The following is a 27,794-nucleotide window of genomic DNA, read 5'->3' as shown; positions in this document are numbered from 1 at the left end:
CTAGTGTTGATTACGGAACATGGAGACTCCTGAACCAACCTGGACGGTTACCACAGACGCCGAAGAGGCACAGAGCTCTGGGAATGAGGCATGGGAGCCTTCCCGAAGTGGACAGCAGAGAGGAGGAGCACCAGGCCTTCAGGCAACATGACTTGAAGCTTTGCACAGGGGCAAGAAGGGACTGAACACTCTGTCAGCGAGTGGCCACCCCTCATGGATGGAAATTCAGACACTGGTCCACATTGCCCTGGCCTAGCACATGTAGCCAGCCTAGATGAAGGCGCGTGCATGTGATCACACACAAGCAGCACTCTTTGCCATTGTTGTTGGGTCCCATTGACATTAACTATGTCCTTGTCCCACTGTGGCCCCTGCCCCCTCTCTGTTAATTACCTCCTGGCTGTGCCAAGTCCATTAGCTGCCCTCAGTCCCAGGGGCTGAACACCAGTTGAGATGGATAGCTATAAGGAGATGGGTGGAATGGGACCTTGGGGACTTTGAGGGGCTTGAGACAGACAGCAACCTGGGGCCATAGGGTAGTATTATCTCTCCTATAACTCTCCCTTCTCAGACAAGGGCTGTGTTGACTGGAAGAGAGGCTCTGAGAGGCTGGGGTGCTGTGGAACACTGAGCAGAACTATCTCCGCCCCACCCTCACCCCCAGTCAGGGGAAGAGGAGGAAGTGGTGTGGTCAACGCAGTGGACTCCTTAGGGCTCCAGCCCTGGGCCAGGTCTCTAAAGAACTTGACATTCTCCTGCTCCCTCAGAGCTGGATTCTCAGGAGGCTAGAATAGCTGGCAGATGCCAGGACTCCGCTGTCCTGCAGACAGTCTCTAGGGCTCTCCGGGAGGATGTCCCCCCTTGCCCGTGCCCCTCAGGCTGAGGACAGGTCCTGACTGTAGCCTTCACAGGCCCTGGAGGTATAAGTAACAAACAGCTAGAGGGAGCTTGCTGTGTTCCTTCCTATATGGGCCTTGGACTGGCTACCCCGTGTTGGTAGAAGCAGGGCAGTCACTGGGAACCTGGGTTCTAGCCTCCTGTCCTGTTGATGTGTGCCAGGCTACCCAGGCACCTCCAGCAGGGTATGAACTGGCTGCTTGCTCTGAATTTTCCCAGATAGCCCATTTCCTCCCAGCTGCGAAAAATGGACAGTTTTACCAGTAGTTGGGGCAGAAGGCTCCAGCTGGGAGAGACAGATAAGTCAGGGTCATAGCTGCAGGAACAAACCAGTTGAGGCTAGGAGGGAAAGAGCGAGCAGCCAGGAGCCCCAGGACTCAGCGGGGTAGAGCCCCAGAGACAGTCTGCTTTTCTTTGCCTGGAACCCAGTCCCTGGAACCAGAGCTTTGGTAGCCACCTCCCACAAGGCTGGCTCTCTTCATCTCTGCCGGCTTCTGTGCCCTGGTAGGTAAACTAGACACTGACATGTAGTTCTGCCAATTACCAGTGCTGTCGCTCAGCATCTCTGTACCTTAGTGCCTTCTGCAAAATGGGAAAGGGTAACAATAATAGCAGAACCCTACAGGGATGCTGGGAGCTGAGACTCACATGTAAAGCTCTCCTGGTGGTGTCTGCCCTTCAGCCAGTGCCCTGTAGCGAGATACTGTTCTTTTTTTCTTTTCACCTTTTCCTTCCTTCCTTCCTTCCTTCTTCCCTCCCTCCCTCCCTCCCTCCCTCCCTCCCTCCCTCCCTCTCTTCCTTTTGTTGATTTTTGTTTTGGTTTTTCAAGACAGCGTTTACTCTGTGTAACCCTGGCTATCCTGTCCTGAAACTCGCTCTGTAGACCAGGCTAGCCTCGAACTCAGAGACCGGCCTACCTCTGCCTTCCGGGTGCTGAGATTAACACTGTGCACAAGGCACAGCTATGCACAGCTGAGACATACTGTCGTTCTTGTATTTTTGGTTGTGAGCCTCGCCTTTTACGGCTGAGCCATCTCTCCAGCCCGAGACAGGCTGTTCTTATGTTAGTGTTCTTTCCTCCCCATTTTTCTTCTCTCTTCCTTCCTCTCGCTAGCCTGTCTCAGGCCTTGGGTACCCAGTGGGGACCCTGCTAGTCTTCAGGATGGTAATCTAACCCATCCTGAGTATGAGTAGGTATCCTGGGGACTGCAATGTTTGAGAAGAGATTCTTTGACCCCAGACCCCTCTTCCTGAGGTTGCTTCAGAGTGGAATGTGTGAGGTACAAGAGAGGCTCTGGGACTGGGGCTCTAAAGTCCTCCATTGGTACAGGGAGGGCAGGGTTGAGCCCCAGCCCCAGGTGTCTCCTTAGCCCCACCCTTTGAACTCCTAGGCTCTCCCAGCAGGACTTCCTCTCCTGACTTATCTTTTTGGGTAGCCTAGGAAAGAGGGTAGGAACCTTGGCCCTCTGTTGCTGGGTTATGGACCCTGACCGACTGCTCTGACAGTTAATAGTGATGTGGACATAGAAACTGTACGTCTAAGACTTCCATGTCTTCCCCTGTAGCCTGCTGTTCCAAATGTCGGAAGCTCTTCCTGCACTCCTCCTTTGTGCCTCTCACTTGGATTTGAAGGGGTTACTCAGCGCCAGGCCTGCCCACTGCAGGTCTCAGCTGCCTGGGGCCTGTGGTCAGGGCTAATGCAAGCGAGAAGGGGAAGACAAGAGGGATAAAGTTATTAGTGTCTTCATCTTTGAGGGATATTGATTGCTGGGTCTCCAGGCCCATTTGGTCTTATAATGGGGTACATGGAGGTGTTGGGAGGGGCACAGAAAGATCCCACAAAGCCCCTACCCCTTCTTCTGGAATGGCAGCCACACAAGGTCTGGTCATCGGCTGACACAAGAGACACGATTTGTGAGTGAGAGTCCCGGGGAGATGAGGGATGGAAAAGCTGAGGGAGCCCAGGTCTTGGTGCCCCGACACTGGACTATTTTTGTGAGCACATCTATAGCTGCTGGACAGATATAAGGGGAGGAGGAGGGGAGCCCAGTCTGTCCGAAGCCCTCACCTGCCCCCAGAGCTATTAAGCAGGCTGTTCCCACGTCACAGGAATTTTGACCTTGTGTGTCCGGTTTCCTGTTTGCATGGGACGTCCTATGAGCTGGCTGGTGCAGTCTTGTTTCTCCACCTGGAGCTTTGCACATTCCTGTCTTCATCTTGAGATGGATGTGGGCCACAGAGGCTTAAGTATCAGGTCCGCCTTCTCCAGGCAGGCCCCCCTGTGAATGTCTGCTCCAGGCTGAGAGAGGAGGTATGGAGGGCCAGGGTGGGATGGTGGACACAGAAGCTAACTTTCCCCCTACTTCTTAAGGGCCTGATGCCCCCCTGCTTGGGGACTCAGAAGCTCATGACTCAGCCCCAGAGGAGCTGGCTTCCCCTCTTCTGGGGTGGGAGAGGAGGTAATTAATGAGGAAAGGCTGGACAGTGAGTGTTCAGGGATAATGTTGGTATTAATCAGGAGCTGGTTCCCAGTCCCCAGCGAGAGATCAGGTTCAGCTGGGCCAATGTGTGTGTGTGTGTGTGTGTGTGTGTGTGTGTGTGTGTATACATGCATGTGTGTGCATGTGTGTGTGAGCGTGTATGTGTGAGCACGTGTGTGCGTGTGTGAGTGTGTGTACATGCATGTGTGTGCATGTGTGTGTGTGTGTGAGTGTGTGTTGTGGGGCAGCAGGAACTCCCGACTCTTTCTTCAGCTTCCTGTTCTCTCCACAGTTCTCTCCACTTAGGTCTCCTACTCCCATGCCTTGTCACGATTTTCCTGAAATTCCCTCCCGGTGTATCCTTGAGCCTCCTGTTGAGGAAGTGGCAGATCTCTCCTCAAGTCCAACTCTGTCTCTAGATGTAGGTGGAGGTGAAGCAGGCCACTCCTCCTTCCATGGCCCCTCACCAGCCCCTCCTTCAGACAGGCACATTAGGTGACTCCCAGGCTGCCTGTCCAGCTAATTGCCTTTCAGCCTTCCCCTCCTCATGAGGGTGCCCCCCCACAAGCTCCATTAGCCCCCCTTCCCCTGATAGCCCCTAAATCAGCCCCAATTATTCATGCAGGGGGTGTGCCAGGCTGAGCTGTGATTACAGCTAGAGTGGAGGGCTGAAGATGAAGGTCTGAGTGCTAGACAAGCTGGCAGGAGGCAGAAGCAGAGGGGGGACAGGAGGGGCTGGAGCCCGTGAGCACAGCAGAACAGTGACCATCTTGGGCACAGGAACCTGGAGATCTAAAGTGTGCACAGGGTGGACATTTGGGGGTCCTGGTGTGTGGACATCAGGAGGATGAGGGGAATCCATTGGCATTCTTCTGCAAGGGCCAAGCGTAGTCTGCTCATTCTCAGTTGTAGCCAGATGGTTATGAGGAGTTGACTGGAAGAGAGAGTGAGCAAGCAGTGTACAAGCTCGCACATCCCTCCTGAGCCCCAGCCCCTGCTCCTTGTAAGGCCAGGCTGGTCAGTGCCTACTGGGCAAGCTGGATATCCCAGGCCCTCTCCTCCATTCTTGTGTTTGCTGTCACCTCTCTGGGGCTCTGGGAACACAGAGCTGTGTGCTAGGGAGGTTGACATTCACCCCTGGGAGCTGAGAACGAGAGGGCCTGGTCTCCACACACAGCTTCCTCTCTGAGCTTGGTCAGGGAGTCTCCTCTGGGAGCTGTGATGTTCTGAGCAACCTTCCTGAAAGGCAGAGGCCTCTAGGACTTCTTGTAAGACCATTCCCACTGAGGGTGGGGATGGGGCTTCCAGCCCTGGCTTCTCAGAGCTTTCCTGAGCCCCTGTGGATCAGCACAGCAGCTTCTTCCCCAGGCTCCCAGGTTCCTCTTCTCCCTACAGCCTATCAACACAGTAATATTCCCTCTATGGATCATGTCCTGCCTCTGGGCAAGCAATCCCAATGGCTTCTCATTCCATACAGAGTAAAATCCTGCTGGATTAGTGTGACCTAAGAGGTTCCTGTAAGACTTGGCTCTGACACCCCGTCTTTAATATCTACCACCACCACCACCATTACATACCATAAGCTACTCTGTGTAAGGGGTTATCATTGTTGTGTGTGTGTATAGGTGGTATATGTGTGTGTGTGTGCATGTGTAGTGTAAAATGACTTATATAGAATGAATTTTATATAACAAAGTATATAGAACATAATGAATTTTTTTTTCTATTTTTCAGAGCTGGGGACCGAACCCAGGGCCTTGTACTTGCTAGGCAAGCACTCTACCACTGAGCTAAATCCCCAACCCCGAACATAATGAATTTTATATAATATTTTATTCTGCATATATTACATATATTCACTTATATGATTAATTTTAATCATTTTCACTCCCTACTCCCCTGCCTCATCTCCCTTTCTCTCCTACTGGCACTCTTTTTCCTGAAGGAAGCCGTTCCTCTTGACTGTCTTATCTTCCTGTGCATGGCCCACTGCATTTAGTTAATTATTTGCCTGAGTGTGGATGGGAAGTTACTCAGTGAGGCAGGGGTAGCTTATCAATGTCTACACCACAGGCAATAATGATACCTCTCCTTCAGTGAGTGTTCATTGTCCGCTATTCCCTTAGGAGGACTGGGACCCTAGGATACATTGAGTTCATGTGTGTAGTAGTAGCATGTCGTGTCTAGAAGACATCTTTTTGCTGTGGATTCTTGTTGCCCTCCTTCTGCAGTGGTTCCCCAGCCTTGCAGGGGATGTTGTAGTTGTCCCAGTTGGACCAATGCTTCACCATCGCTAACTCTCCGCACTTTGGCTGGTTATGTGTTTCTAGTTCACTCCTGTCTGCTGCTATACGAAGCTTCCCCAGACCATTCTCTGGGAATCCTGGGAATGGAGCTGGCCAGTGTTCATCTTCCTGGATGATATTAAATAAAGCTTGCTTTAGTTGGTGGGGAGGAGGAGGGGCCAGTAGCTTCTCTGACGAAGGCTGGAGGAATTACTAATATTGTAAGTGGGTATTTAGCGGGCAGTCTGTGTGACTGTTTAGCAAAACAGTAGAAGAAACTTCATTTCTAGGGCCCAAGTTTAAAGTTTCTTAGCAGGAATGGGATGGGGACCTTAGGGCAGAATGCAGTCCCAGAAAACGAGCATGGAGCACAAGTGGGGCCATGTGCATGTCTCACTTTCTCTCTGCACCTCGGTCTCCCTCTTTGGTCATTTAAATGAGAAGGATAAGGTAATTTTCAAGGCTTCAAACACGATGGAGCGCAGGTCTTACGCCGTCTGACCTTGAGCTGTGCGTTTACTGCCCCCTGCTGGATATTTAGTGGTACCAAAGTCCAACTTGATATTTCCTTCACTGAAACATTGTTGCCATCCACTGCACCTGAGCTCAACACAGCTTTCTCCATCAGAATAACTGTTAAATAGAATTGCCTGTCTCTCGGCTGGATCATAATATTATTAATTATATATTAGCAAATATTATACACAATATTAGTAAATATTATACACAAACGACTTGGAACCACAATACCCAAGAATCAGTAACTGTCAGGATACAGCAATCCTGTTCTTGAATAGCCCACTGCTGTCACCTGCTGTAGTAGAGAACACCCAGTGGCCCAGAAACTTTATGGCAAGGGAAGGAAGATGGGCATATGTGAGTACATACTCTATGATGACATTTATACAGAAATTCTAGGGAAAAAAACTACAGAAAACAAATAAAAACTTTCATGGGATTTGGGTTAGGGGTGAGAATGGAATCTGGGTCATCATTGTAATGTAAAGCAGGTAAACGAGAATGTTTAAAATACTATATTTATGTTGAGAGGCGGGATATGTACTGCTGTGGATGACACTGCTGAGGGTGTAGATGACAAGTGTGGGGAGTTGATTCTCACCCTCTATCATGTGGGTCCCTGGGATCAAACTTAAGTTTGGTGACAAGTGCATTTACTTACCACTCCCCAAAACCCTCCCTCAGCCATCTCTCCATTCCCAGAGAGGGACATTTTTATTGGGGTGAACACATTTGTCTAAACCAATGACACACCATGCTAAGTGGAGTAAGCTAGATGTGGAAGGTCAAACCCCTAACAGAGGTATAGCCTGACTTCAGAATGGTTAGCAGAGCCAGGGGGTGCGGACAGAGTTTCAGTTTGGGGTGAGGAGAAAGCTCTGGAAACTGATAATAGCAACAGTATTGTACATGTGAAGTACTTAATGCCACTGAACGGTATTCCTAACATTTGTTGAAAGGATGAGTTTTATAATGCGTATATTTTGTCACGATGAAGTTTTGGAACAATATTCATCAAACCAAGTAAGACTTTTATCATATGTCAACCACTCTTAAATAAAGGTGTTCCTGCTGTTTAGAATTCAATCTAGGGCTTGCAGCCTAAGCCACACGCCCCCAGGCACGTCGTTTTTGTTCTGAGCCCTGACTGTGGTAGGTCGTTGAGTGCTTCTGAGCAAGCTGACAGACAACTGCTCAGTTTTGGCTCTGGCTTTTTTTTTTTTTTTTTTTTGGTTCTTTTTCTCGGAGCTGGGGACCGAACCCAGGGCCTTGCGCTTCCTAGGTAAGCGCTCTACCACTGAGCTAAATCCCCAGCCCCGCTCTGGCTTCTTTACAGCAGCATCATGCTTCAACCCATGCAAAGCTCCCAATGATCTGATCGCGCAGGCAGGGTGCCCCTCCCCTGAAGGCCGCCAGGGGGCGCCGCCGGGCAGGAAAGAGGGGCGTCGGGTGGACCGCGACACCCGGGGCCGGGGCTGGTCCAGAGCCTGTCAGGTTGGGCGGCTCTCCCGGTCCACTTCACAGACAGGCGTGCGGAGGGCTGACCCCACCCGGCCCGGCTCCAGCCTCCCCGCGCGGACTTCCTGCCTGGGCGCGGGCGGAGGCCCACCCCCTTCCTGCCCGCGCAGCGGACTCCGTCGGGCAGTGGGACCCGTCGGTGCACACGCCATTCCCCTCCGAACTGCGAGCTCCGAGGCAGGTGAGTGACCCGCCCTGGGCTCTGGAGCCCGAGACCGCCGAGGGGGTGGGGTGGGTGAAACCTGCGGAGCGGAAAAGGGGAGATGGGGGCCCGGAGGGGTGTGTGTGTGTGTGTGTGTGTGTGTGTGTGTGTGTGTGTGTGTGTGTGTGTGTGTGTGTGTGTGTGTGTGTGTGTGTGTGTGTGTCGCGGTCCGTCTAAGTGTAGAGAAGAAAAGAGAAGGAAGAAAGGAGGCAGAGAGAGAGTTAGGGGAGAGGGGGGAAAGAGAGATCTAAGTAGAGAGAGCCGCCTAAGTGAAAAGAGAGGAGAGAAAGGAGAGAGCGAGAGGGAGAGAGAGGGAGACCCATCTAAGTAGAAAAGAAAGCTGCTGCGTAGCTCTGAGGATTAGGAGCTAGAACTGGGACTGGGACGGCCTGGGAAAATGTTCTCTTCCCCAGGGGAAGGCAGTCTGTAAGTCTCCAGGATTCCAGAGTGCTGTTTGTGAGTTGTAGAACCTTGGTGGTACTGAAGCCCTGAAAACTAACCCTGAACCTTGTCTTCCCTCCGCCGCCTCCCCGCCCCCTGTTTCTTCTTTCTGGAGGGACTAACAAAATGCAGTTGCCTGTCTGTCTCCTCCTGAGGGACAGACTGAGGGAAAGCGTGTCTCCCGGATAAAGACCCCGTTCAGTGTTCGTTGGGTTGCTCCTCTATCCCTGCCCAGGGAAGGGACTGGATTTGCCTGTCCTTTCCCATCTTGTAGGAGAGAGGTCAGCCGCAGGCACCTATAGTCTCTGAGGTTTTTTGTTTTTGTTTTTCCTGGATGATGCGGGCCCATGGCCAGGCAGATGGTGTGGGCCCTCGACCCCAGGAACCCAAACTCCATCCAGCAAGGCCTCCCTCACCTCACATTCCTATTTCCAGCTGCTAGCCATGGACTCGTGACTCCGTGTTTTGGATTTTTAGTAGAGCCTGCTGCCCCAGCTGGGGACAGTGACCCCTGCTCCCCGGAGATTGGAACAGCATGTGCTGGTTGAGGTTCCCAGGCTCAGCCAGGCTCAGCTTTAGGCAGGGCCGGATAAGGGGTCAGTTCTCAACCCCTGTCTATGCTGGGCGTAGGGGGTTGGAGGCTGTTCCCCAAACCCAACTCCACCCCATAGTACAGTTCCTTACCTGTGTCTATGTGTGCACGGGTGAGATGGGTGTGGACTGGCCTCCTACCCACCAGCCTACCCTTTGCTGCTCTTCCAAAGCCTGCCATCTTATCCCCGCCACCTCCGTTGTTTGCCTTTTTCTTCTCAGTGAAGGGTGAAGTGAGAGGGTTGGCTTCTGCTTCTCCACTTCACTCCAACATGCCCTATCAGACATTCCCAGAAGAGGAAACCCTCCCCAGGCAGCCTGCTCCACCAGCGAGAAACCTAGAGAAAGATAGTTGTCGCAGCCACTGTCTGGGGCTCTACAACCTCTCAGCTTCTCTGAGGAAACTCCAGCTTGGTACAGGACGGTGACTCCTGGTGCCTGCCCTGTAGAGGAGCAGGAGCTAGCAGAAGGGCAGGAGGAGAGAGGATGGACAGACATAAACACAGACTCAGGCAATGCAATACACACAGACTTGGCAAAACAAGGCCTGGGGATATAGAGATTGAGAACAAAGATTCCAGGTTGGGGAGAAGCCATGGGGGTGGCAGGAAAGGCACACAGAGTCTGCACTGAGGCCTGGTCTGCACCCCTGCTATGCTCTGGTAGCTTGTGTGAAGAAAGGCAGATTACCCACCTAGAATATTTCTTCATCTCTGAAATAGCGTAAGGGCTAAGAGGACGAAAAGGCTAGCCCTCATGTATTTCCCTAATGTACACACACCTTTAGTCTGAGAGAAGCAGCCTGCAAGCAGAACCCTGAGTGTGGGCACCTCTCCCTTCCTGTGGTTGCCTCCAACCACAGAGGGGCATCTGGGACTCAGTCTCTGTGTTTGGAAGGATTTGTGGGCTGTGGTGGGCACTGTCCCAGGCTCCAAGGTGCAGGATGAGGACTCACATCTGGTCTACACCTGCTAAGTGACTTGGAGCCTTGCACGGCTCTGCTTTTATCCCACTCACCAGTTGGGAACGTGGAGGTCAGTCCTGAGGGACTCCTGACCCAGGCCAGCTTGGCAGATGGGGGGCCATCTTTCAGTTTGTGCTGCTAGTCTTTCTGTATTCCACCTTTTTCTTCCTCTTCCTCTTCCTCTTCCTCCTCCTCTTCCTCCTCCCTATTATTAGATTTATTTTATGTATGTGAGTACACCGTAGCTGTCTTCAGACACACCAGAAGAGGGCATCAGATCCCATTACAGATGGTTGTGAGCCACCATGTGGTTGCTGGGATTTGAACTCAGGGCCTCTGAAAGGGCAGTCAGTGCTCTTAACTGCTGAGCCATTTCTCTGGCTCCACCTTTTTTTTTTTTTCTTTTTTCGGAGCTGGGGATTGAACCCAGGGCCTTGCGTTTGCTAGGCAAGTGCTCTACCACTGAGCTAAATCCCCAACCCCCCCTTTTTTTCTTTAACCAGTGTCACCGCACTGTGTCCAGGGCTCTGAGAGGCCTGATGGGGAGTGGAGGAAAGGTTGTAGCACTCTATACTCTGTTTAGGGTGTCCACCTATCCCTGCCACACAACTGCTGTGGGTGCTGGCTGGCGCTGGGCACCGGGTGTGTGGTGAAGGGCCTTGCCCATGGTGGCAGACAGTTGTTGATAAGCATTATGGCCAGGCAGGGTACAGCTCAGTGGTGTAGCACTTTCCAGGCATGCTGAAGCCCAGGGCTTCACTTCCAGCACCACCAAGCAAGCCTACACCAGTGAAAGAGCCCAGTGTGGCCCAGGGATGGTCTGGGAGGAGACCTTGGTCTACGCCAGTGTTGGTGAGTGTTGCACAGGATGAGACTGAGAGTCCAGGCTGCCCCTCGGCCCTCCCCTAGACAGCAGTGTTCTGCCGTTCTGCCGTCAGACCTGGAGTTGCCTAGGTGAGCTCTGCTTGTTTCCAGAGGAGGCAGACTTTGACTGGGTCATTTCCCTGTGTCAGAGGTGAGCGTCCCACTTGGAGCCAGCTTCTGTGTGGAGCAGGGAAAATCGCCAGAGCTCCTTTGGGCCACTGGGGCCCATGACTGTTTAAGCTTAGAGGGCAGGGAGAGAAGGTGAGGCTTAAGCAGAGGCAGCTGCACAGTGAGAGGCATGTGGGGCCCTTGACTTCAGTCACAGACTGATATAGTGGCCTTTTCTGTAGTGGGCGTCCACAGAAGGTAATAGAAGCCGGCAGTAGCCAGAGCAAGATTGCACTATGTGAATTTTTTTTTTCCCTTGAGACAGCAGCTCACTCTGTAAGTAGCCCAGGCTGTTCTGGAATAATTTATCCTCCTATTTCAGTCCCCTGAGTGTTGAGATTAAATGTAAAAGTCACCTTGCCCTGCCAGGATTGTACTCTCTGAAGGTAATCTCTGGGTGGTGGTAAGGAAGGCAGGCTAGTGAGGTAGCTACTCTCCAGGCTTGTCCCTGTCTGGTGGCCAGACAAAGCCCTTGGCCAACACATTTAATAAAGACCCGCCTGCCCGCTTAGGAAAAAGGGCCACCTCTCCCCAGGTGGCAGTTAGGGCTGGAGCTGGGGCGGAGACTGGCTTAGATTGTGAGTCAGAATCCCTGCTGGTTCTTTATTTCCTGCTGAGTAAACAAGGCCTTTGGTAGACCCTCTGGCCTCCGTTTCCTGAGCCAGCAGCGGGCCAGCCTTTCACCCCTGCTCTGCTCCTGCTGCCCCAGCCTCTAGTCTGCCTCTCTCAGGCTTCCGGCCCCTCCATCCGGCAGACATGCCTGGCGTGCCAGAGCCTGACTTGGCTGGGTATAGGAGGGGCCGTGTTTGAGTGTGCTCATGGAGATTGTGTAGTGTGAGGTGCTACTGGGCGGTCAAGGCTGGCAGGGGGGCTCTTCTGTGGGGAGAATGTGGCGGTCTGGGCTGGGGTCTCACTCCTGGCTGGGAAGGACTGTGTGAGCCAGTCTCAATGGTAAAGGCAGCCCAGGAAAGGGCAAAGAGAGACAGAAACTAAAAAGCCCACCTCAGAACCGAGCTAAGCTGCACATCTCTGTGTGTGTTCATACGTCCACCCCTCGTTGGGAGGCAGAAGACATTGTGTGGGGAACGTGCAGCTCAAGTGTATGTGACAGCCTTCACGGGAATAGAAGACTTACTGACCAGAAAGATCAGCGATGAAGGGGAAAAGTCGGAGGTGCCGGATGTATAAACAGTCCCAGTCAGGGAGACTGAGAGGGGGATGGAGGCCCAGAGGGCTCAAGTGACATGACCAAAGCCACACAGCTAGCTTTGACAGGGACAGGACTAGACACTCTGGACACAGGCTGGGGGAGTGTCAGGGATTGGAGTCGGTACCGCAGGTGAGGGAGGACAGAGAACTCACAGATCCTGCTCAGTGACCGGCTCTAGTGTGAAGATGCACCTGGCATGCAGCCCACCATTCTGGGGATCAGGTTCTGGCTTCTGGCTTCTCCCAGTTCCACTTCCTTTCTCCCCCGTCAGCATTTTCAACTCTGTTTATTCCCGGATCATCATCGTGGGGGTTCTTCAGGGGGAGAGAGAGAGACAGAGGAGAGAGAGAGAGAGAGAGAAAACAACTCTAGTTTTTCCTGGAATGAATGCAGGGGAATGCAGGAGGTCCTGTGGACGTTGGGTACAGCTAATGTGGATGTGTTACAGATTGGCCCCAAGTGCCTCACAGCATTTAATCTGCACAGTAGTCTCCTGGTGGCGTATGTAGAGTGCAAGGGCTATCCCGTGCTACACCACTTCTGGGTGGGGTGGGGGTGGGGGTGGGGGCTGGAATAAGCAGTCTGAGTTCCCGAGTCTTCCTTCCATCCCTCCCTCCCATTGCTGTTTGCTGGATAAGGACCATCTATCATCCACCAGCTCCCAGAGGCCCTAGACTCACATCCTTCTCCCAGAGGCTGGGGTGCAGTCAGGCAGAGGGGGGCTCCTGGAAAGGGAACAGATCTGGGCCCTGTGGGACTTGGAAGCTGAGAGGCAGGAATGTAGCTTGCAGCCTTGCAGGCAGGAAATGGAGCCCGGTCTGGCCAAGAGCCCAGCAATTTGCATGTGGAGGTGGGAGAGAAGAGTTGTTCGTTTTGACTGCCTTCCGTGCCGTTCCCACGCCTCTGATCGTGTTCTGAGGCAGCCTCAGTCCAGTCTCTGGCCAGCTCCCTGCTCCTATAACTAAGGCTGTAAAGAAAGATACAAGCCCCTGGGTTCCTATTCTCCCTCCAGAGCAGAACTATCTGGAGGCCTCTGCCGCTGCTGGCTTTATGTTCCTCTTTTAACACCATGGCTGTGGGCCTTGGGCAGGTTCCTGTGCTTACTGAGTCTGCTTCCTCATCTGTGGACTGGATGGTTGAGCACCTTCTGAGATGGGTGGGTGGGGGTGCTGAGGGCCGATGGAAGCTTTCCATGAAGTGGCCTGTGGGAGTCACTCACTCCCTTGCCTGACCCATCTCAGAATAATACAGGGTCACATTTTGACTGGTTGTGAAGGAAAGCCCTTTGGGGTTTACATCAAACCAGAAGCTTGCGAGATGGGAGTCGGGCAGAAGGGGCTCAAGAGGGGTCTCCTAGGGCAGCGAGCTGGGACTAAGGACTAAGCCCCGTGACGGGTGTATAATCATAGAGGCTGGTTGCTACTGGGACTGGAGTGGAGCTGCAGGGCAAGGGACAGGTGTCAGGGCCCCAGCCCAGCAGAGGGAAGCCGGCTTGGGGGGCTTTGGGGTCCTCGCCAGGCCTGTTTATTTTTCAGGCTGGGAATGGCCAGGTAAAATCCTCTGCTCCTTGCTAGGACTCCCCTCCTAGCTCCCCTTCCTATTGTCCACCCACAGGTCTCCACTGACCCCATCTTGGCTTCTAGCCCTGGACAGAGCAACAGAAGACTCCTCCACAATGCAGCCACACCCTGAAGGCGGTTGGAAGGAGGGAAGGTAACCTTTCTCCAGCCAGCTATCCTCTTAGCAGAGTTGCAGTTCGCAATTTCCCATAATACTGCACCACCCCTGTTCTGTGCGGGGGGGGGGGGACATCCTGAGCCCCCCCGCTGAGCTGTTTTCTCTAGCGGCCATAGGGGGAGATGGGCAACACTTGTGATGCTTCTGGCCGGGGTGGTAAGGGCAGTTGAAACAGTGAAGGACTTCACACAGCCACAGCTCAAGCCACCTCTGCCCTAATTTGGTCTTCCCTTCCGGCAATGGGCTCCACCCACCACAGCGTGCTATGGTTTAGGAGCAGACAGGGCAGGGGCCGCTCATTGCCCACCATGGGTGACTCCGTAGATGAGCTGTATCCCAACTGGAGCCCAGGAATTTGGAAGAACGGACTGCAGGAAAGACCCAAGAGTAGGGCAGAAGAAGTGTGGAGAGCCCTGGGTGCCTTCCATGGCCCTGACTGTGGAACACCCTTGGGAGAACTAAGACCAGTTAGAGCCAACCCTGTTGGTGGCCAGTGAGTAGCATAAGGTTGGAGGAGACAGTTTGGGAACCTTGAGAAAGGAACTGACTTTGTAGGGGTAGGGACAGTGTCTGGTTATACACTCGATGGGTCAGGTTGTGGGTACCTCTGACTATGGTGTGGCTCCCTGGACCCCCAACCTCCCAAGGCCACAGTGCCTGCTCAGTAGCCAAGCCAGACAGATGAGACCCCTTCACACTGGGGCAGAGTGGTGATAGCAGGGGGAGCTCCCCACAACCATTCCCTACGTAGGCCTGGCTGGCCTCAGCCTCAGATATCCGCCTGCCTCTGCTGAATGCTGGGTCTACAGGCTTGTGCTGCCACCTTGACCCAGCTGAGTCCCCCCCTTTTAGGATCTAGGTCCTGAGCACTGGAATTCCCCAGAACAGCATCTGGCTTCCCAGACCCATGCTGGCCACCACTGGTGAGTCACTTGGTTGACAGAAGAGCGAAGTCTGAGAAGTCCAGAGCCAGCCGGGGGTCCTAGGGGAGGGGCGGGGTGCTGTGGCTCTGGTCAGTGAGGGAGTAGGGAAGAGGCTCACTCTGGGAGGTAGTGACATGGAGTGGAGAGGACCAAGGGGGAAATTCAAGTGTTGGGGTTCAAGGTAGGGGGCTGGACCACAGCAGGGAGTTGGGGTTCAGTTAGGATGTCTGTGTTAATTTGAGAAGGCACCCTGTCAGAGCTGATAGAATCACGATCTGCCAGAGTATGTGGGTGGGGGGGGGGCGGGGTGGGGCTGCAACAAGCATTCCAGAGATCCTCAGGGGTGTAAGGGGCTAGCAAGTGCGACCTCTTGGAAAAATTACAAGCAGATGTGGGCATCTCTGGAGAGTGGAGCGAGAAGCCTGGGCAAGTCTAAGAAACTCCAAGCAGAACACAGGAACACAGAGGCGAAGGGGTGGCCTCTAGCCCTCAGCTTTTTCTGAGCCTTGGAGTTCAGAGAAAAACTCATTTCATCCGGAGGCCTGACCCTCTCCCCACCCGATGAATGAGGCCTGGGTGTGGAGCTGGTGAGGGGCCAGTTTCCTAGAGCTGTGAGAGAAACATGGAAATGGCCCCCTTGGAGCACACCAGTGGCTGTGTGGGTCACTCAGTTGCGGCCCCACATATGTAGTCCCCCATAGCAGGAAGCTTCTGCACTTCATCAGTCGCTTTGGCTCGTGTCTGCCTGCATACAGCAATGAACGCTTGCTCTCAGTGGCATCTGACCCGGAACTGTCCATTGGAGAGTTCTTTTGAACTGAGCCCATGCTGGCTTCTCTTAGAACCTCCTTCATTGGTCCCAGCTTCGCACTGTGGTGTCCTGAATATTTGCTAGGCTAAGGGGTGCTCAGGGGACAAGAGAAGTTGATACGTAGTGTTAGGAGACTCTGAAGAGAGATGAACGTGGTGCCTGTGGTGTGTGTGTGTGTGTGTGTGTGTGTGTGTGTGTGTGTGTGTGTGTGTGTGTTGGAGTTGTCAGGGAGCAGACAGAAAAGGAAGGTGGCACTCAAGCCAGGCCTGAGGCACAGAACTCTAGGAATAATGAAAGCTGGGGTCAGTGTGTTAGCAAACTGAGCTGAGACCTGGTGACACAGAAGTGCGCTAGGAGCACTGTTCTAGGGAAGCTGGAGCACTGTTCTAGGGAAGCTGGAGCACTGTTCTAGGGAAACTGGAGCACTGTTCTAGGGAAGCTGGAGCACTGTTCTAGGGAAACTGGAGCACTGTTCTAGGGAAACTGGAGCACTGTTCTAGGGAAGCTGGAGCACTGTTCTGGGGGAGCTGGAGCACTGTTCTGGGGGAGCTGGAGCACTGTTCTGGGGGAGCTAGAGTACTGTTCTGGGGTAACTGGAGCACTGTTCTGGGGGAGCTGGAGGACTCCCATGCTGAGGCCCTGGCTGCCCTATACACCCCTCACACCTTGGTGTGACCAGAGGACTATGGAGGCAATGGGCTGGTTTCTCCAGCAAGCTTCCTGCTTGGATCTTTGCAGATGTGTCCTTCCGGCTGCTGGCTGCAGTGCTGTTCTGTTGTTGGGTGCCCTGTGGCAGGCTTGTGCAATGCCACTCTGTCCCCTCCTCCTCCTGGCCCTAGGCCTGCGTCTGGCTGGAACACTCAACTCCAATGATCCCAATGTCTGTACCTTCTGGGAAAGGTGAGAAGGGCCCAAGCTTGATGCTCATCCCACAGGAGTGCCTCCTCCTGGGAATCTGTTTCTGGTCTATGTGCACCCTCGGTGGTGTTTGATCTTCCCCACCTCTGCCCTTGTCTCATTTCTGTCCTGTCTGTGATACCCATCGCTCCCTGTCTTTGTCCCCGGGTTCCTGTGAGTGAGAGGGAGCCATTCATTGTAGGTGAAGCAGAGGTGCTGGCTGCGGGAAGGTAGGGACAGGACAGGAAAACAGGGCCCTGGGCAGAAGCTAGCCAAAAGTGCTTCAATCACTACCGGCAGGGTCCAGACAAGTTCAAAGTTTCCACACTGGGAGGGATACATGTGTGTGTAAGGCTTTGGCTCTTAGGAAAAGAAATAGCTCTGGTAGGAGGAGTCCTAGAACATTCCAGTTCTAGAAGCCTCTACACAAGATGTACCCAGTAGGAGGAAGACCAAGTACTGGGGTACTGATCTCCACGTGGTAAAGCCTGGCCATGGCTTTCTGCTGCACATCTCAGGCTGTCCTTGCCCCTGACCTGTTCCCACAGCTTCACCACGACCACTAAGGAGTCCCACCTTCGCCCCTTCAGCCTGCCCCCAGCCGAGTCCTGCGACAGGCCCTGGGAAGACCCCCACACCTGCGCTCAGCCTACGTGAGTGCTTTTTCCTTCTGTGGGTCAGGAGCTGGTGAAGTCCCAGTCTCTCTTAGAACCTTTGGCGCTCAGAGGACATTCTGTGGTGTTCACCTGTCCACAGTGGGCGCCCATGTGGCCTGTTAAGGTGTGTCTGGTTCACTGTACACGTGTGTGGCTGGTGTGGGGCAGGGAGGGGATACTGAACCTCTGACTTCCTCTTGTGCCTCACTGAGGTGTGAGAGGGTGTCCAGGGCAGCCAGGGCCTTAGCTCAGAGCACTGACGACCACCTCCTGGGTTGTCACAGGGTTGTCTACCGGACTGTGTACCGTCAGGTGGTGAAGATGGACTCCCGCCCACGCCTGCAGTGCTGTGGGGGTTACTACGAGAGCAGTGGAGCCTGTGTCCGTGAGTCCTGAGTTGGGCTGGGGTAGGAATGGCATGGGAGGAGCCCACCCATCTGAGTTTTCCCCTGACCTAGTAAGGGGTTCTGTGGTGGGGTGCTTCTGTCTACTCCTTCGGTTCCTCTTTGGCCAGTAGCTGCCGCTGGGATTGGGGTGAAAAGGCTGAGGAGGGGCTGGAAATGGAGGCTGGGCTTACTGTTGTGCAGTCTCTTGTCCCCTAGCATATTGTGAGCCTATCTTCAGATGCGACCCTGCCTGTCCTCACCTTTCATCAGCTATGACTGGGCTCCTGTCCCCGCAGGCTCAGCTTCCTGGCCCGACTCCACCCTCACCTCAGCCCCGACCCTTTCTGACCGTATTACCGTCCAGCTACCATTTGAGAATCCCTGCCCCCATTTCCCAAGATGTTTAGAAATGTTCACAGAAATGGGTCAGGTAGTCTAGACCCTGACTTGCTCCCTAAGTCTTCATCTCAGGCAGAGCTGGTGTTTGGGGAGCTGCAGGCCTGGGTACAGGAGGAAATGGATCTGACCTCACAGATTAAGGGTGGGAAGGTAGGTGGAGCTATTTTCTCATTTATTTTGTCTCTGGCCAGCACTCTGTGCCCAGGAGTGTGTCCACGGTCGCTGTGTGGCTCCTAATCGGTGCCAGTGTGCACCAGGCTGGCGGGGTGACGACTGTTCCAGTGGTAAGTTGCTAGTGACTCCGGGACGGTTTCTATGGGAGTTCATTGCTGCTAGCTGCCTTTTCTGGGGACGTGGTAGAGGAGGTGGGTGTGTGGGTTGTGAGACTGGGCCTACCTGGAAGCTAGGGAGGGTCTAAATCCCTAGTGACTCCCATTTTCTGTTCTGCAGAGTGTGCTCCTGGAATGTGGGGACCACAGTGTGACAGGCTCTGCCTCTGTGGCAACAGCAGTTCCTGTGATCCCAGGAGTGGGGTGTGTTTTTGCCCCTCTGGCCTGCAGCCCCCCGACTGCCTTCAGCCTTGCCCCGATGGCCACTATGGTCCTGCCTGCCAGTTTGATTGCCATTGCTATGGGGCATCCTGTGACCCCCGGGATGGAGCCTGCTTCTGCCCCCCAGGGAGAACAGGACCCAGGTGTGTGAGGAGGTGTGGACATAGGACTGTACGTGAGGAAATGATGACGTTGAGGAACTGGGATCGTAGTTCAGCTCTGATGGGTACCAGCCAAGCAGCCTTGAGCAGCCATCAATTCCTTGTGAACGATTCCCTGAACAACTGCCACTATCATAGCATTAGAAAGCGTGTGTGTGTGTGTGTGTGTGTGTGTGTGTGTGTGAATGAGAGAGAGAGAGAGACAGACAGACAGACAGACAGACACAGAGGCACAGACTGACACAGACATAGATTCAGAGACAGACCAACACAGACAGACACACAGAGAGACAGAGACACAGAGAGACACCGAAAAACAGACACAGAGAGATAGAGATACAGAAACAGAGACAGAGGCAGAGACACATGGACACAGAATTAGACAGATACAGAGACAGAGAGAGACAGGCAGAGACACAGACAGACAGACAGACAGACACACACACACACACACAGAGAGAGAGAGAGAGAGAGAGAGAGAGAGAGAGAGAGAGAGAGAGGCTGAGATGCAGACCTAGGCAGAATCCAGGGCCACATGCAGAGAGGCCTGGTTTGGTTGAGGTCTCCAGGTGGAGCAGCTGTCACAGGAGCAGATATCAAGAGGGGACCATGTGAGCAGGGAGGAGATGTGTAGGCTCCTGTGTGCTGGAGGAGCAGACCTGTCACACACAATTGCTCTCCCTACCAGCTGATGCTGGGGTATCCCAGTTACCTGTCCCAGAGACCTCTCCTGTGCAGGGGGTCACTCTTGGGGAACAAGGGGGTCCCCTGAAGTTTCTTCCTCATGACACTCTTACCTCACCCCCTATTCCACAGCTGTAATGTGCCCTGTTCACAGGGCACTGATGGCTTCTTCTGCCCCAGAACTTATCCTTGCCAAAATGGAGGTGTTCCTCAGGGCTCTCAAGGCTCCTGCAGCTGCCCACCGGGCTGGATGGTATGAAGGGTGGGGCCTGTGTGCATGGGGTTGGGATTCCCAAGAGAACTCTGAGGGTGGTTCTCCACAGGGCTACAGGCCAGTGCTTTCTTGGGACAGGCACTCAGGACCCTGGAGAGGTCTGAGCGCCTGTGAGCCTGTGGTCATGAGAAGGGGGTTAAGTGACTTTTCACCCTCTCCCCACAGGGTGTCATCTGTTCCCTGCCATGCCCAGAGGGTTTCCACGGACCCAACTGTACTCAGGAATGTCGTTGCCACAATGGTGGCCTTTGTGACAGGTTTACTGGGCAGTGCCACTGTGCTCCTGGTTATATCGGGGATCGGTGAGTGTGTGGCCCTAGGGAGTTGGAGTGGACCCGGAGGTGGTGGCACTGAGTTTATACAGCTGTACATAACCCGGGACCCAGGTGCCGTGAAGAGTGCCCTGTGGGCCGCTTCGGTCAAGACTGTGCTGAGACCTGTGACTGTGCTCCTGGCGCTCGTTGCTTTCCTGCCAATGGCGCGTGTCTGTGCGAACATGGCTTCACAGGCGACCGCTGCACTGAGCGACTCTGTCCAGATGGCCGCTATGGTCTGAGCTGCCAAGATCCCTGCACCTGCGACCCAGAACACAGTCTCAGGTGGGCTGTGGAGAACACGGATACAGGAGACCGGTTTTTGGTCTGGAGCTCCCAGAAAAAGCAGTAGGGTGTAGCTAAGAGGGGCACCTGATGTCACAGAAAAATTGAGAAGGGGTCTAGAGAAGGGGCAGGAGTGGCCTGAGCATTCCTCCTTGCCCAGCCTGGCTCTCTCGAGGATCTCCCTGAACTCCTGGCTCACTACTCAGCTCTGGGGAGAGATGTTTGTTTTTTTGTTTTTGTTTGCAGTCTGGCTTAGACTCCCTTGTCCCCTTCTGCGCCCACAGCTGCCACCCAATGCACGGCGAGTGCTCCTGCCAGCCAGGTTGGGCGGGCCTCCACTGCAACGAGAGCTGCCCTCAGGACACGCACGGAGCCGGTTGCCAGGAGCACTGCCTCTGTCTGCACGGCGGTGTTTGCCTCGCCGACAGCGGCCTCTGCCGGTGTGCACCTGGCTACACGGTGAGGCTCTGCCCCACAGCAGGAAAGGAGTTGAGTAGATGAGCTCCGAGCAGCCCCTCATTCTGCGCTTCCTCTTTCAGGGACCTCACTGCGCTAATCTTTGTCCACCTAACACTTATGGGATCAACTGTTCCTCCCACTGCTCCTGTGAAAATGCCATTGCCTGCTCTCCTGTCGACGGCACGTGCATCTGCAAGGAAGGTAATGGACTAGGGAGGGGCAGACTCCGTGCGGTGCTGAGGGCAGAGGTTGGGGTGGGAATGAGGAGAGCACACACAGGGCTGAGCTTATTAGAACGGATTCTGGGAACAGATCCCGGCTAGTTTCTGCTAGAAAACTTCCTTGTCCTCTCTCATTGGTCCCTGATCTGGCTTCCCCCACCCTGTTTTTTTGTTTTATTTGTATTGAGACAGAGTCCCGATATATAGCCCAGGATAGACTCAAAATCTGAGCACCCGTTGTATTTCAGCCCTCTGGAGTGCTGGTATCACACAGAACACCTTTCCTTCCCTCCCTCCCTCCCTTCCTTCCTTCTTTCTTTTTTTTTTAAAAGAATTATTTGTTTTATGTATACAAGAACACTGTAGCCATCTTTAGACACACTAGAAGAGGGCATCAGATCCCATTACAGGGGGTTGGGGATTTAGCTCAGTGGTAGAGTCCTTGCCTAGCAAGCGCAAGGCCCCGGGTTCGGTCCCCAGCTCCAAAAAAAAAAAAAAAAAGGTCCCATTACAGATGGTTGTAAGCCACCATGTGGTTGCTGGGAACTGAACTCAGGACCTCTGGAAGAGCAGTCAGTGCTCTTAACCGCTGAGCCATCTCTCCAGCCCCGAGAACACCTTTCACTACAAATGTCATACTTGTCCCTAAGAGGTACAGACCAGAAGTCTCCGTGGTGAGCATCTCTCACCCTCAGTTCTATGGAATCATATCATCCCGTGACAGGGAGGGCTTCCAAGGCCCACCCTACGGCATGATGGCAGCCCTTAAGCTGGGTTCAGATCCAGTGGTATCAGATTTAACCAAGCCTCAAGTCTTCAGCCCCCGTTTCTTCCTGTTATCCCACACATGACCTGGTGGGGCCACCACTATGAGCTTGGGTGGTAGGAGAGACAGAGGAGGCCCAGGCAGGATGGGGGAAACAGAGGCAGCTCAAGTGGGGTAGAAGACACTAGAGACTCAGGTGGGGTCAAAGAGATTGTGGAAGTTCAGGCAGAGTAGAAGAGACTGGAGGTCCAAGTGAAGTGGAAGAAACAGAAGGCCCAGGTGGGATGGAGGAAACAGAGGCGGCTCAGGTGGGGTAGAAGACACTGGAGACTCAGGTGGGCTGGCGGAGGCGGCCAGGTTGGGTAGAAGCCATAGGAGGCCAAAGCAATTGAACAGTCAGTGGGAATCTGAATTCAGCCACTGAGCGTGTTCAGCATCTAGAGTCCGTGTGCTCTTCTCATGCCCCGCTCACAGCGTAAAGCTGGCACACCCAGTACCCAGCGGATACTTGCTTACCCTCTCTAGGTTGGCAGCGTGGTAACTGCTCTGTGCCCTGTCCCCCTGGCACCTGGGGCTTCAGTTGCAATGCCAGTTGCCAGTGTGCCCACGAGGGAGTCTGCAGCCCCCAAACTGGAGCCTGTACTTGCACCCCTGGGTGGCGTGGGGTTCACTGCCAACTTCCGTGCCCGGTAAGTGATCACTGCCTGCCTGCCTGGGGGAGGGGAGGGCAAGCATCCCTCAGCTGACTAGCCTCCCCTCCCCTCCTTTAACTTTCCAAGAAGGGACAGTTTGGTGAAGGTTGTGCCAGTGTCTGTGACTGTGACCACTCCGATGGCTGTGACCCTGTTCATGGACACTGCCGATGTCAGGCTGGCTGGATGGGTGAGCATTCTGGGTTGTCTAGGTCCCAGGTCTGCTGTGGAGTTGTACTCCACAGGAGATGACCCTTGGTTGTCTCCTACAGGCACACGTTGCCACCTGCCTTGCCCAGAGGGCTTTTGGGGAGCCAACTGCAGCAATGCCTGTACCTGCAAGAATGGTGGCACTTGTGTACCTGAGAACGGCAACTGTGTGTGCGCACCAGGGTTCAGAGGCCCCTCCTGCCAGAGGCGTGAGGCTCACTAGACCCCAGCCCCTCCTGTTAGCAGTTCAGACTTAGGAGCCCCCTTCCACCCTGCGGGTTTGGCCCAACTCTCATCTCCAGGATAGTTATTCCAGTGGGAAGTGGGTAGGGAGGGCCTGGTCAAGGGTCCCCCAGTCACCATGTGTCCCTTTCCTCAGCCTGCCCGCCTGGTCGCTATGGCAAACGCTGTGTGCCCTGCAAGTGCAACAACCATTCTTCCTGCCACCCGTCGGATGGGACCTGCTCCTGCCTGGCAGGCTGGACAGGCCCTGACTGCTCTGAATGTGAGTAGCATTTGTGTGGGGCAGTGTGCCTGCTGCTTGGGTTCCTGCACTCTGGCACCTCTCCTGGCCCTGGGCAGAAAGCCTCTCTCTCTCTGTCACCTGTACCATAGGGAAGAGCCTGCTGTCCCCTTTAGGCCGGGTACCAGTGTTAGTGGGCAGATGTGGCAGTGAGCAAGTCAGAGGGGAAGATCGCCTGCCCTTTAGCATGGGGAGCCTGGAAAGAGCTAGGTGTTTTTGGAACAGCAAACCCCCAAAGTTCCCTCTTGGAGATATTTTCTCTTCCTTTTTAAAACATTCTAGCTATTAGTCTTTGGAAATTTCATACACATATACCACGGGTCTTGATTAAATCCTACTTTCCCTCATGCCCCCCAAAATGTCTTCCTCCCACCACATGTCCACTCCTTTTCATAACCTACTGAGTCCAGCCTGTTTGCCGAGCTGTGGCCTGGAACGTGGGTCCTCCTACTCAGTGTGGCAGCCTCCTAACTTTCTCACGCTATCTTTACTATGTGTCATCTCCTGCTAACTCTAGGATGAGAAAGAAGTGGCTGGCCTTAGGCAGCAGGTGAAGCACGCTTCAAAGGGAGTGGGAAACTATGGCCCAGATAGAGCTAACTGTGCCTCCAGGAGGCAGGGCATAAAGGAAGTCATCTTGTCCAAGGGTTTTGTTTTATTTTGCATAGAAAAAAAAAGACAAGGCCAGCGCTAAGCCCTCCAGGGGCAGTAGGGAAGCCTCCAATTCCCCTGCACTGGGTACATTATTTTGTTAAAGTCAAGTGCAGATGTCAAGTGGGTCGTGTGGGTCAGCTGGCTGGAGATGAACATTAGAGTCATCAGTGTGGAAATGCCCCTCGGAGCCTTCGTATCTCCAAGAGGCAGCCAGGCTGAAGACTCAGAGATACTGAGGGGGATGGCCAGGCCTTGCCTGACAGCCCCTTGTCTCCTGTAGCATGTCCCCCAGGCCACTGGGGACTCAAATGCTCCCAACCCTGCCAGTGTCATCATGGTGCCACCTGCCACCCCCAGGATGGGAGCTGTGTCTGCATCCCAGGCCGGACTGGACCCAACTGCTCGGAAGGTACCAGTAGAACACTAACTCCGATGTCTACCACAGCCCTTGTCTAAGAGGAGACTGCAGTTTGCTGGCTCCATGACCCCTGCTTGCCTTCTTGGCTGTCTTTAGGCTGCCCATCAAGAATGTTTGGTGTCAACTGCTCCCAGCTATGTCAGTGTGATCCTGGAGAGATGTGCCACCCAGAGACTGGGGCTTGCGTCTGTCCCCCAGGACACAGTGGTGCGCACTGCAAAGTGGGTGAGTTCTTAGACCCTTTGGCCCTCGTTTCCTCCTAGGCTCTGGGACCCAGGGCCCTTGTACCATCTCTGTCTTCCTTAAAATGCACTCAACTTCACTAGAAGAACAAAGGTGCCCGTCTCAATGCCTACTCCCATCTCACAGGCAGCCAGGAGTCCTTCACCATAATGCCCACCTCTCCTGTGATCCATAACTCACTGGGTGCCGTGATTGGCATTGCAGTGCTGGGGACCCTTGTGGTGGCCCTGGTAGCACTGTTTATTGGCTACCGACACTGGCAAAAGGGCAAGGAACATGAGCACTTGGCAGTGGCTTACAGCACTGGGCGACTGGATGGCTCCGATTACGTCATGCCAGGTGAGCTGGCGTGAGGCTTAAGTGACTGATGGGTAGCGGGGTACTGCTGAGTATGCCCCCCGTGGGATGTGGGGTGGAAGAATGGAGGGAACAGGGAGGGTAAACTGCTGTTGCCCCAGCCTCGTCCTGTCTCTGAGCTACCTGGCACCTGTGTTTGTCCTGCAGATGTCTCTCCGAGCTACAGTCACTACTATTCCAACCCTAGCTACCACACACTGTCTCAGTGTTCTCCTAACCCTCCACCCCCTAACAAGGTCAGTGCATTGGGGTGGGGGGTGCTCTGTGGGTGACATGTACCTCTCAGGAGAGCCTCACCGTGGCTTGTGCTCCCCAATAGATTCCAGGCAGTCAGCTGTTTGTCAGCTCCCAGGCATCTGAGCGGCCAAACAGAAACCATGGGCGAGATAACCACGCCACACTGCCCGCTGACTGGAAGCACCGACGGGAGTCCCATGACAGAGGTAGGTGCTTGGAGGCCGAGGCTGAGGTAAATGTGAGCAGCCTCACCTGCTGGATCATCTCGGTGGGGTTGGGGTTGGGGGAGAGCCTGATTCCAGAGGAGGCTTGGGCAGGCCACAGGTCTGACTTCTACTTAGCTTTCCTCAGGCACCAGCCACCTGGACCGAAGGTATAGCTGTAGCTATGGCCACAGGAATGGCCCGGGGCCATTCTGTCATAAAGGTATGAATACAGAGACAGGGAGGGAAAGGAAGTTAGGCCAAGGAGCCAGGACCTCCAAGGAGCCTGATTTTCTTCCTGATCCTTAGGTCCCATCTCTGAAGAAGGACTAGGGGCAAGCGTTATGTCCCTGAGCAGTGAGAACCCCTATGCGACCATCCGAGACCTGCCCGGCCTGCCTGGGGAACCCCGAGAAAGCAGCTATGTGGAGATGAAAGGCCCTCCATCAGTGTCTCCCCCCAGGCAGCCTCTTCATCTCCGGGACAGGCAGCAGCAGCAACTGCAGTCTCAGAGAGACAGCGGCACCTATGAGCAGCCCACTCCCTTGAGCCGTAGTGAGCAACCCATTCCCCCAGCAGGGGCTACAGGGCACTGGAACACGGGGAGAAGGAAGGGAGAAGGGGAGGGGAGAGAAGAAAAGAGTGGTGTGATACGGCAAGACCGAGGCCTTTGGATGGTTTGGTCTCAAAACAGGCATGACATTGGGAGAATTGCCCTCCTTCTTTGAGTCTGTTCCTCCTTTGAAGGTTGAGTATTTGAGATGGTGCTTGAATAGGAGGCGGGGAGGGAGAGGAAGAGGGAGAGGGAGAGGGGGAGAGAGAGACAGAGGGGGAGGAGAGAGAGAGAGAGAGAGGGAGAGAGAGAGAGGGAGAGAGAGAGAGAGAGAGAGAGAGAGAGAGAGACAGAGGGGGAGGAGGAGAGAGAGACAGGGAGAGAGAGAGAGAGAGAGAGAGAGAGAGAGAGAGAGAGAGAGAGACCCAGAAAAGTAGAGACCGAGTTGGGAGACAGTGTCTTCATATCGTTTGAGGTGGACAGGTAGGGTAGTTGAGCAGAGGGCCTGGCTCAGTCATACATCATCCTGGTGCCTGGCCCAGCCAACCACACGCATTGTTGTTCACTTCTCTGTGAGTAGGAAGCAGCTAGAGTAGGAGGAGCCACGGGAGGTTGAGTCACCTCATCCTGTCCTCTCTGTCCTCAGATGAAGAGTCTGTGGGCTCCATGCCCCCTCTTCCTCCGGGCCTGCCACCCGGCCACTATGACTCGCCCAAAAACAGCCACATCCCTGGACACTATGACTTGCCTCCAGTACGGCATCCTCCATCACCTCCATCCCGGCGCCAGGACCGCTGAGGAGCCAGCATGGTATGGGAGAGTGCCTGTGAACCCTGCCAGGAGCAGGGCCTGGACCAGCAGGCCATGAATAGACATACTTGGTGAAGTGAACGGAGACTGAGGATGGCTCTGCTTCCACCGAGGGAGACACTAGTTGGCAAAGTGTCTAACCTCCCTTTTCCAGCCCATTGCTCAAGTCCCCCAGGCTGTGGACATGAGCTGGTGGGCAGAATGTTGTTGTTGAAGTCTGATTTTAGATTGATTTTTTAAAATATGTGTTGGGTACCTTTTCTGTGTGTATGCCCAGGCAGGCTGTGTGTGTCTCTGGTTAGACAGGGTGCCAGCTACAGGTTCTGCCTTCTGCACTTTGCAGTTTAACTAGTAGCTTCCAGGCTTAACTAGTTAAAAACTCCAACAGCAGGCCCTAACTACCTGCCCACCCTTCCCTCAGTAATCCTCCATGTCATTGCTCAGAGGACTGCTCCCCACCTCTGGTGTTTGTCTTCCTGGTACGCCTTGGACTATGACAGTCAAACTTTCTATGCCTCGAAGGCCCTGAAGCCTAACTTTCCAGTCTGGCTTGACTCTTTCCCAGAAGGAGGCCATCTACCTCCCTTCTTCCTGCCCCAGGAGTTAGCACATCTAAGTTCAGCCTTCCTTAGTTATCTGTTGAGTCCGGCTCGTCCTTCACATATTCCACAGAGCACCCACCCCACATAGTCTCCTTCATAGCTACTCTCTTCTCCAGGCTCCTGCAGAAGGCAGGAGGGGAGCCAGGCAAAGAATGGGTTTGTCTCATTTTGTTTTGTTTTTGAGACACTGTCTCACGATGTAGTTCTGGCTGGCCTGGAACTCAGAGGTCGGCCTACCTCTGCCTCTTGAGTGCTGGGTTAAAGGCGTGGGTCACAGGTACAGCTCAAGCTGCACTCCATTGTGGTTTCCACGTTACTAGATTAGCCTCCTCTGCCTCCCCCTAGTGGGGAGGCTGATCACCAGCTCTCTGAACGCGGGCCTCCCGTGTTTATCTCGCTCACTCTTGGTTTCCCATGGCACACGGTAGTCACTCAATAAATGTTCCTCTAAAAGCTGAGGGGCTGAATGAAAACACCAGCAACACCGTGTCCCCAGTGTCCCTTAGTTTGGAGGTCTCTTCAGAGGTAGCATCTCTGTAGGGAGCGGCATCAGTACTGGAAATACGGGGATCCATGTGGCGCTGCTGAATGAGGCGCCAGGCTAGAGGAAGCCAAGCAACTCAAAGAGG

General features: G+C 54.1%; 1 protein-coding gene across 10 annotated transcripts; it reads left to right on the top strand.

Annotated features, from left to right (window-relative positions):
* Window positions 1-1,190: 1,190 nt before the first annotated feature.
* Window positions 1,191-27,647, top strand: Pear1 (platelet endothelial aggregation receptor 1). Of its 10 annotated transcripts, none has more exons than XM_087619865.1 (25): window positions 1,191-1,401; window positions 13,754-13,852; window positions 14,729-14,799; window positions 16,349-16,510; window positions 17,056-17,160; window positions 17,448-17,548; window positions 18,140-18,232; window positions 18,399-18,642; window positions 19,499-19,597; window positions 19,784-19,920; window positions 20,005-20,217; window positions 20,502-20,676; window positions 20,757-20,877; window positions 22,189-22,352; window positions 22,443-22,545; window positions 22,628-22,774; window positions 22,945-23,070; window positions 24,023-24,151; window positions 24,257-24,385; window positions 24,530-24,742; window positions 24,908-24,996; window positions 25,080-25,203; window positions 25,349-25,423; window positions 25,510-25,755; window positions 26,400-27,647. In XM_087619865.1, exons 9-25 carry the CDS (start codon window positions 19,595-19,597, stop codon window positions 26,549-26,551), a joined length of 2,346 nt encoding a protein of 781 aa, XP_087475991.1. In that variant the 5' UTR covers window positions 1,191-1,401; window positions 13,754-13,852; window positions 14,729-14,799; window positions 16,349-16,510; window positions 17,056-17,160; window positions 17,448-17,548; window positions 18,140-18,232; window positions 18,399-18,642; window positions 19,499-19,594; the 3' UTR covers window positions 26,552-27,647.
* Window positions 27,648-27,794: the final 147 nt, after the last annotated feature.

This window comes from Rattus norvegicus, chromosome 2, assembly GCF_021556685.1.
Source record: "Rattus norvegicus strain SHRSP/BbbUtx chromosome 2, alternate assembly SHRSP_T2T, whole genome shotgun sequence".
NCBI classification, from domain to species: Eukaryota; Metazoa; Chordata; class Mammalia; order Rodentia; family Muridae; genus Rattus; species Rattus norvegicus.
Note: the sequence above shows the minus strand (reverse complement) of the source record. Positions and strands in the feature narration are given on the sequence as shown.

Bases quoted from the DNA above. Each gene is read 5' to 3' on its own strand.
- Pear1 (XM_087619854.1), top strand. From the start codon at position 16,416: ATGCCACTCTGTCCCCTCCTCCTCCTGGCCCTAGGCCTGCGTCTGGCT. The intron at 20,218-20,501 runs GTGGGCTGTGGA...CTGCGCCCACAG, and splicing joins GACCCAGAACACAGTCTCAG to CTGCCACCCAATGCACGGCG. The intron at 20,878-22,188 runs GTAATGGACTAG...TACCCTCTCTAG, and splicing joins CACGTGCATCTGCAAGGAAG to GTTGGCAGCGTGGTAACTGC.